We start from the raw sequence: 9671 nt of genomic DNA, 5'->3' as shown, positions 1-9671 counted from the left end.
GAACAGTGCAACACAGAAGTAATAGCTTGAAGGAACAGAAATAGACTGCAGTCTTCATAATTTAGGCTATTCTTGTTCCCGATGGGTGTTTGGGGATAGCCTGAGGTAGGACCTGAAAAGTGAATCAAAAATGGAATGGGTCGTTTAAATAGGGCAGACGTTTCTTTTGAGCCGTGCAAGTCGTGAGGATATGCCTGAAGTATTTTCTCAGCAGTGTTCAGCAGTCACTTTGGGGAATAGAGGAAGAGAAGTGCATGAAGTTCCCTTAACAAGACAGAGAGCTTGTTCGTTGTTTCAACTAAACAGACGGATGCATGGATTTGTCACCAACACTGGGTCATATCGTGTTAACATACGGTACATGTTTAAATTCCCCAGTCTCTGGCAAATGAAGCAAAAAACTGAATTTTAACATATTTTCCACAACAATATGTTTCACTGTCATTTTACAGCAGAGTAAGGGGGACTGGGGAAACAAGTGATTCGTTTAAACATGTTAGAGTGATGACACTGATGATAGTGTCAAGGATGCTTTCAAAACTGGTTGACTCATAAATAAATATATAAATACTGTCAGATTTTAATCTATCCAGCAATAAAATCTGAGAAGCATGTCATCGGGACTGGCTTCATTTTACAGCATGACAATGATCCCAGGCACACTGCTAAAACAGTAACAGAATAGCTGGATAGAAGCGACACAATGGACACCACTAGTCACAGATTGGCCTCCCCAGAGCATGGACCTCAACATTATTAAAGCAATGTAGGATCATCTTAACAGAGAAAAGAACAAAAGGTAGACAAAATCAAAAGAAAAGCTTTGAATGCCCAACAAGAAACCTGGAAAACTATTCCTTAAGACTTCTTTAAGAAACAAAGCTGAAAAAAGTTGCCCAAGACAGCTCAGGCTATGTTGGAGAATAAAGATGGCCGTACCAAATATTGACTTTCAGACTTGCTGGAAATGTGCAAACTGTTTTTGCCTTGTTTACTGCATTTCCATGTATGTTTGCACATTTCAATAAATCACTGCACATATTTAACATTTTCCTAGCAAAATTTGCAATGACACGTACTGCGTGTGTCATTGTTTGTAATAACTTCAGCCAAGGTTATGCCTTTGGCATCATTTGCGTGTGTGTCATGTCTGTAAACAATAGCTTGAAATGTTTTGAGTGAACTCTGGTAAAACTTTGTAGGCTACAGAAGAGGATCAGGGCCACTGGAAAAAGTGAGGGTGTCTTTTTTTTCTGAGAATGCTGGAAAAGATGTAGCAGTCTAAATTGTAAATTATAACCAAGCTGAACTTTCTTTTAAAAAAAAAAAAAAAAAAAAAAAAGGTAGTGTTTGTCTTATTGTTTTAGTGCCGCATTGGCTCAATAAATATGCTACAAAGTAAAATGTTATATGCAAGCAAAGAAACCATTTTCCACTGATCCATGGTCACAGTGGGGTCACTACAGCAGGTAGCTGTTCATGTTTGATTTGGCAACTTCACACTGGCCTTGCCCTTCCTAACTCAACCCCAAAGGGCTGGAATCAAACCAGCAACCTTTTGCTAGTCAAGTGAATGTGTTAGCCATTACAAGGTGTCACTATATTTCAAAGTAAGACATTTGACCATCACTTGTACATAAACACATTTTTATTCAGCCTGATATAGGTTACACATGGGGAAAAAAAAAACCAAGAAACCAAAACAAAACAAAAAAAAACCCCAAAACAAACTAAGAGATCTACTTCCCTTTGTGGAGCTAATGGTGACACTTAAAATCAGCTTCGGCGCTCACTTGACAGCTTCCAACATCAGCTGCCGCAGGCTTTGAGGAATAAGCATAATCACATGCTACTACTGACCTGAGGATTTTTTCCTGTCTTGAGAGAAAAAAAAAAAAGTCCACCCTCAGCACTCATTTTCTCACTATCTGATATGGAATGTTGTGTTGGGAAAAGTGGGGAGAAGGAAAATTTTAAAAAGGATCTCCGCAACTGCAGAAAAGAGCTGAAACTTGCTGAAAAAAAAAAAAAAAAAAAAAAAAAAAAAAAAAGGAAAGAAAAGAAAAAAATAAAATTACAAATCCCAGAATTCTGTTCCCAGGCTGCTACTATGCAAGAGGCATTAACAAAACACCTCGGTCCAAAGTGTGTTCAACAAAAAAAAAGAATAACTCAAACCCACTGCTGTGCCACTTAAAGGTTGATATGAACAGAAACCATAACTTATAGCTTGTTAGTTCAGAAGGTTCATTAAATTTACACTGCTTACAGACCAGCTTTGGAGTCTAATATCATTATTATGAGGACTGGCAGAGACACAAAGCAAAACCCAATGAGGGAAAAAGACAGGGAAGGTCATTCATGATACTTAACTAGTGTTAGTCTTATTTTAACTTGTAAATTTAACAAAGTGCAAATTCATATTTATACTACATCATAACCAATTTTAAAAACTGTTCATTCTCTAGTCTATAACAATGAAAAATGGTCGACTCCACATCACCCCCAACAAAGCCATAATTAACCCACCCACCCCACCAGCTATAGTATCCATCAGAATATTTCTTTTAAAGGGGAAAAAAAAAAAAAAAAAAAAAAGAATCACTAAGTACATGCTGCAATGACGCCCATCAATCTGTTTGAAACTTGAGCAAAGGCTCCTGTAATTGGCCCCTTGAAGCTCTTGCAACACACCGTTACTGTCAGCGTGAGTTTATAGTTAAAATATATATATTAATCTATCATTAAATAGTATGCCTCTTACACAGTCTTGCATGCACTGAAGAGCATTTTTAGGCAAGCTGTACAAGGAGGAGAGGCGTGGGGACGGACTTGCTCAGGCTGTAGGCTCCGGGCCAGGTCCAGGCACTCCTGCCACCTGTAAATATTTTTTTTTGTGTTTGTTTTTTTTGCCCTTTACTCCTTTGCAACCACGTCAGTCCAGATGATGGTTCTCCAGTGTCGTTTTTGTGTTTACTTTTTTGCCATTTTTTTGGTTGGGGGGAGGGAGGGATTGAGTGAACATTTGTTTGCGTCTGTAAATGGGAATGTATCTGTGTGCACGTGTGTGGTCCTAAACTCAGTTTCACAAATGAACTTTGTAGATCACTGAACTTTTGTTCCAAGCTTTCGTTGTCTGTTCCTGGAAGGAAAAAAAAAGAAAAAAGAAAAGAAGAAAATTAGCAAACTCAAAATATTAGGAGACCCAGTCATATTTAAAGCACCAAACATTTCAATGGATCAACAGTCTTGCTAAGCAGGGAGCTACGTGACATGAATATTTTTGTCTCAAGCTCTCAGCGCTACTGGAGCTGAATTTAGCTTTGAAAGTGCTGAACAACACTCCTTCACCAAATTTTCATTCAGTTAACGGCACAGTAAAAAGAAAACAGGAAGACCTCTAAATGTGTCACGTCTAATTAGCACTGTCTTGCCCACATGTTAGCTGCTACCATCACCAAGTGTCTAAAATCTGAATAGTGGAAAACCTGTTTTACTCAGGCCTCAATAGTCACAGATGTAGAAGAGTGAGTGAAATGCCATTACCACCACCACAGTATCTTACCGTGCCTCTGATCTGGTCACTGTGTACTCAAACCACAAGATGTTTGGGATCAGGCTTGTGTCTCGTACCAGGAAGTATTCTGATATTGGCCTGTGAATTGTTTAAAAGAAAGAAAAATATGAACATTAGACAATAGATACTAGACCATTTTCATGCAACTCAGGCAGAGGATGAGTTGCCCTCCCCTGTGACACATGAAGGAAGCAGAAAAATGAGAGAACTACTTACCATGCAGCTATTTTGGGGAATATTGGTGTCAGCACCTCTTGTGTAATAAAGAACCAGATTATGCCAATCGTACTACCAGCCACTCCACCGTAGAAAACCTGGCTCCAGGTGTGATACAACAAATAGACTCTGAAGAATGAGTGAGTGAGTAAGAGAAAAGAAAAAAAATCAAAATGCATTTCAAACCATTTCAAAGTGTTATCAGCTCAGCAAAAGTGATGCTGTTACAAAGGAAATCAAGTTCTTTGCAAAGTGTGAGCAGCCTGGTCAAATGTCATCTCTGAGTTTTACACCCACTACTGACATTCATGCTTCATGCTCATGCTTCATTTCATCAAATAATTGCCACCATCTAATTTAAAAAAAAAAAAAAAAAAAAAAAAAGTCAATATCTCAATTATTTATAGATAAGAGAACATAAAAAGCTTCTGCACTATAAGAATATACAATTATATCGAGTGTTGCTTATGTAATTTCTGGCAGAAATGCCAATACAGAACCACTGAGCTTTGCGTCCCCCATCACATCAGTAATGGTTGCCAATTCAGGTCAAAACTTCCTTGACTTTAAATCGACTTCTGTTGCAATAACGCGTTTCTCCCTCCCCTCCAAAGATCACCTGCGAGGGAAGCAGCTTCACTCTGTAACACTACTGAACAGTCATGAATGGACTAAAGTCCTAAACATACTCAACAAATAAAGACGGCTCATGAAAGTGCAGAGTTGAATGGGCATCTGTAAACAGAGTACAGGCATGTAGTCTAGTGTCACAAATGATCACATAACATGCTGGGAACCTCCTGAACGCATGCATAAGACCTATATAATGAGGGTCAACTTTAGTAAAACAAGTACTAATATTACTGTTTGTTAGAGTACTCTTCTATGAACTTCAGATTTTAGGAATGATCTGGGATATGTGAAGAGGATAGAGATTGGATTTTACCTGCTGTATGACACTGATAAGGCTATACCCAAGAGGATAATGGACAGTATGTGTCTCCACAGAAGGTCCACACATCGAGCATTGTTTGTTTGATGCATTCTGACGGGGGGAAAATAAATAAATAATAATATACAGCAGTTTGGCACATTTTAAAGTTAAGGTGGAATAATTACTGATAACCCAAACCATTCTTGTAATGACCTCAAATAACCAAACTGAGCACCAGATGAAAACTAGAAATGAAATGCTTGTTTGAGATGCACACAATACACATTGCATGTTTGCATTAGTCCTACTGCTAGACTAAATTCACTTTGTCAAGTAGCTGCTGCAATTTGAATTATTTCACAACTGTTTCTATCATTAAACTTCCCCAAACAACAACAAAATAACTCACCTTAAATAAAGGAAAAGAAAGAAGTAAACAACAAAGAACCAGATAAGCTGGGAATGACTGGAGGGCATCCCATACTCTGTGTGCACGGTTGTGTGAGCCCCTGCAGAGAGACAACAGAATCTTATAAACATTAATTTACAATATTGGTTTTACCTAATATCTTAATGTAAAACACTCTGGCACCAAAGTTTACAAGTCCACTCTTAAATGCATCTCATTATTTAACTTCAACTACACAGTCCAGCTTTTCACTATTGGTATGAAATGCTCTAAAAGCCACATGTAAATGCTTTCATGTACTTTGAGCATGTGAATAATCTATTGATGATTAAAAATACAGTATGTCTAGTTTTCGCTAGGATGACCCCCCCACCCCCCCCTCCCCTTAAAACACTCATAGCAGTATTAGATTTGTTATTTTTGCATATTATTCATTTAGATTACAGTATATCTAAAGAAAACAAAATTGCAGTTTTTGATTCCAGGTTAGGTTATGATTTTGTTTACTTATATTTCTTAAGAAAAATAAAGTATTTCTCCACAGTAACTCCAGCTTTACAACAGTTCGGCTATGACAAACAAAACCCAAAAATTATTCAGTTTTTTTTAAATCATGCATAAAGAAAACAATTAAATGCTCTTGTCCAAAAACCTGGAAGAAGAGGGGAAAAAAAACCAAAAGAAAACAAAGCCATTATTATCAGCCAATAAAACTTTTCTCCCCTTCAATGAAGTATTCATCAACCAAAAATATAATACCATGTGTCTAACAATGTGTACGTCCCACTCTTAAACAGATGGAGCATTGGCACAGGATTTCTGGGTCAATGGCAGATGATCCCCTGGGTGCTGTGGGGTCTTTTAGTGAGCTTTTTCCAGTTATTCCAGCAAATGATGATGATAGAATTCTGGGACATTTGGAGGCTGGATATGGCCTATTATTATGTTCCTGAGGAGTTTTTGTCAAGTAGTGAGGTTAGGACAAAATAAAAGATGGGTGTAGCCACTGGGCCACATCTATTATGTAGCCTCAAACTGAGTACTTTCACCAAGAGGATAAGGCAGGAGCGGCATATTAGGCGGACTGCAACTACAAACTAAAGAGAAACGCCATCAGCCCAATATTCTCCATTTAATGAGGTGACCAGTGGTTTTTGTGTTGTGGCTGATCAGCGTATCCAGTGCAGGCACTGTTTTGGGTTTAGTAAAAGAATAAAACTACTCATGAAGCTGAAGTGGATATCGGCATTTTCTACAGGTACTTCTATTTAGCTCTAATTCAATATTTGACAAAACAAACAATTTTTGGATGAAAAAAAAAAATAGATGCTATTAGCCCATTTTTATATTAAATTGGGGCTCTCGAATCATCTTGATGCCGTCATCACACAGTTCGGAGATAAAGAGATAATAGCAAGATAAATTTGTAGTCTCAGGTTTCAGTGCTGTGCACCTGAATAGATATTGTGGTTGATAGCAGAAGATGAACTCTAGCTACCGTTACGTTTTTGTAATGCTTGCCCAACCCAACCTGCTATATGTAAAAAAGAAAAAAAAAACTTGTTCCTTCACCCACCTGCGCATGGGCGCGGCTCTCTGAGAATGTGCTTCAGCAGCCAGTTCACTCCTTCATTTAGGAGAAGCCCTCCAAAGAAGGAAATCTAGTTTTATGAGAAAAAAAAAGGCAATGCATGAGTGTTTGCAGACTTCTGCCCTGTCTGACAATGCTGATCAAGTTCCTGTGAGACAATTGACAGTTTCACAGGCGGACTTTTAAACATTGTGCCCTTTCTAAAACCACAACTTTGTCAAGTACATGTGCAGGACTCACCGTGTGCAGTTCCCGTTTAAACACTATGAGTGTAACAAAGCCCACAAGAATTGCTATAGGGATGAGGCTGATGTAGGCCAGCAAGTGTCCCGTCAGATCATCTAAAACACATTAACAGATTACAGGTATTAAATGGCACATAAACAGTAGAAGTCACTGGTGGGAGTGACAAGTTGTGTCTCTCAGTGAACCCGGATGACCAAGACACTGTGGCTACAAGAAGGAAGCTGTTGTGGTTAAGTAGCTAAGCCATATTTAAACTAACAGAGCACATTATTGGGTGCAATTCAGACATATACGTGCAATGAGATTCAGTCACACTGATCAGTATCAGGCCATGGGACTAGCTAGTATGTTAGCTACAATGCTGGCTACAATGCTTTACGAGGAGTACCAATTTATTTCTACTGTAGTCATACTTTTTTTCCCTATTTTTTAAATACTTGAGTTTGGTCAAATAACCGTTACAGTACACGGCGTATTAGCAGAGAGCGGAAAGAAAATACCGAAGACGATATAAAGACAGCTAGCAGGCTAACTAGCCTTCATTGTGGACATTGTGACAAACTGCGCATGCGACGCTGTCTCACAATTTTGCAGTCCGGGTTACATTTCCCGCTGTGTTGCTGGTTCTACAGCAGCTCACAATTTGGCAGCAACACCGACGGCCGTGTTCATTCAGCAGCAACAAAACACGCACTGCCCGAAAAATTACACAACAGCCGGTGTCGACAGAGCTTCAGCAGACACATAAAGACGCTAAGTGTACGTACCCTCGGGGAACTCTACGTGTGTCAAAGATATGGACCGCCATCGAGGTGGTGCCGAGCACTGCTCTTCCAACGCCATCTTACCCGGACACAACCGGGCAGTCCCACAGTGAAACGCCCAGACACGTGTCCAGCCAATGGAGAGCGGAGCTCAGCACTTAAACGTCCCCTGACAGTGGAAGCGACGACCAATCCCAGCTGCAATCTGCAGACGAGCTATTTTGTCCATAGAGAAGAATTATTGAATGAACCAAAAAAAAAAAAAAAAAAAAAATGGGCCGCCTACATTAAAATACCAAAAATGCACTCATTCAAAAACATGTATGATCTACAATTGTCTTCATTAATTTAAGGCATGAACCCAGACTATTATTTAACCTTTGAATAATTGACCTAATTTGCATCTGAGATTTCTTTGTGTGTTAAAATATGAATTAATTTGAGCCAAATTGTCAAATGTCAAAACATAATTTAGTAGTCTTAAGCTAACCTTTACAAAGGCTAAGGTATAAATTATCCTTACAGGAGACTTGATAAACTGTGACTAATACAGTATAGATCCATTATAAGCCACTTAAAAAGTGGAACTGTCGTTGAAAACTAATAATAGGGATACACTGATTTTAAGATTTTAAGGTAAACACAAATGCAAGTGGTCTGTGGATTTGTTTGTTTTTTCATATTTACTTGTGTTATTTTACTTGTTTTGTTTGGAATAGATGTTACCTACTCCACCTTGTGTCCAAGAAGCAGATTATTTAATTTATTTTTTTTAAACTGAAGTGTTTTGAAACATTTGTACATTTAGCCTTCACACAACACATAAATGTCATCTTAACTGCTAATAGGTGAATGGCAGGGCCAATATGGGGGTATCAGTGCATTTTGAATAAATTTCATTACTGATTAAGCTTAATTTGAGCCTTTTCACTATCCTACACTTTACTGGCCCGCCATCATTTCTGAACAATGTTCAAAGCCAGAAGGGTTTATTTGAGAATATTAAACAACTAAACATGGACGTAGCTTTCAGGTCCAAAAAAGTGAAGCCAATGCTGATTTACTTTTGCCTGTATTCTATTTCATGACCACAAGGGGCAAATCGCTGTGGTTGCAAAAAGACTTTAGTCCTACAGAAGTCTGTGGGAAAACTGCCTTCAGCTCTAACCCCTGTAAACACTTTCCTGATGATTTTATGGGCTCAATCATTCCCTTTGTGTCATATTTGTGTCCATTTTGCAAATTTTTATCATTCTAAATGTCAGGAAGCCGGAAGCTCAGTGACTTATGCCTTGGAATTAACCAGCTGTTAGCCAATGAAGAGTGCGGCTGTCTTTACAAACCAGTCAGTGGTGCCAAGGTGCTGGGTAATGCTACTCCAGCACATAGTTTCCCACATTAACCATAGATGACCAGTCTCTTTCAGGTTATACGTGTGCAATATACAATAATGCCATACTTGCAGGGGAGTGCTCATGCCAAGGTTATTATAGTTAAATAAAGCTGAACTGAAAATGAAAACTAGATGTGAAAAACATTTTCCTTAACTAAAATAAAAACTAGATTTTCAAGAAAAGCTAAAAGTCACTGAAACAATTTTGCAAACAAACTAAAATAAAAATACTAAGACAGAGGGAAAATTTGTTATCATAATTGAGCTGATGAGGCTTTGATAGACATGTTTATTCACATTTTGGATGTCTAAAAGACTGAGAGTCAACTGCTTTCAAAAAAGTTCTGTTTTTCTGTTGCAATGATACTTCTACTGAGAATTCTAAATCTTGCATCTGGCATATGCGCTCTATACAAAAAGGGACTAAAACTAACACTGAAACTAATAAAAACAAAAGTAAAACTAAACATTGTCAAGCAATGAAAAGTAAAAACTAAACTAAACTGAATTAAAAACAAAAATACAAAACAAAATATAAACT

The 9671-nt window shown here is 38.1% G+C and overlaps 1 protein-coding gene across 1 annotated transcript; it reads right to left on the bottom strand.

Annotated features, from left to right (window-relative positions):
* Positions 1-1331: 1331 nt before the first annotated feature.
* On the bottom strand, positions 1332-7875 carry dolpp1 (dolichyldiphosphatase 1). The gene is made up of 8 exons (XM_085166964.1): positions 7741-7875; positions 6968-7068; positions 6713-6797; positions 5137-5236; positions 4740-4838; positions 3794-3922; positions 3566-3655; positions 1332-3142 (listed from the first exon to the last, which is right to left on the bottom strand). The coding sequence occupies exons 1-8, from the start codon at positions 7814-7816 to the stop codon at positions 3106-3108; spliced, it is 717 nt and encodes a 238-aa protein (XP_085023090.1). The 5' UTR covers positions 7817-7875; the 3' UTR covers positions 1332-3105.
* Between the last annotated feature and the right edge of the window lie 1796 nt (positions 7876-9671).

This window comes from Neolamprologus multifasciatus, chromosome 7, assembly GCF_963576455.1.
Source record: "Neolamprologus multifasciatus chromosome 7, fNeoMul1.2, whole genome shotgun sequence".
NCBI classification, from domain to species: Eukaryota; Metazoa; Chordata; class Actinopteri; order Cichliformes; family Cichlidae; genus Neolamprologus; species Neolamprologus multifasciatus.
The sequence above is the reverse complement of the archived record's forward strand: the minus strand, read 5'-3'. Positions and strand labels throughout refer to the sequence as shown.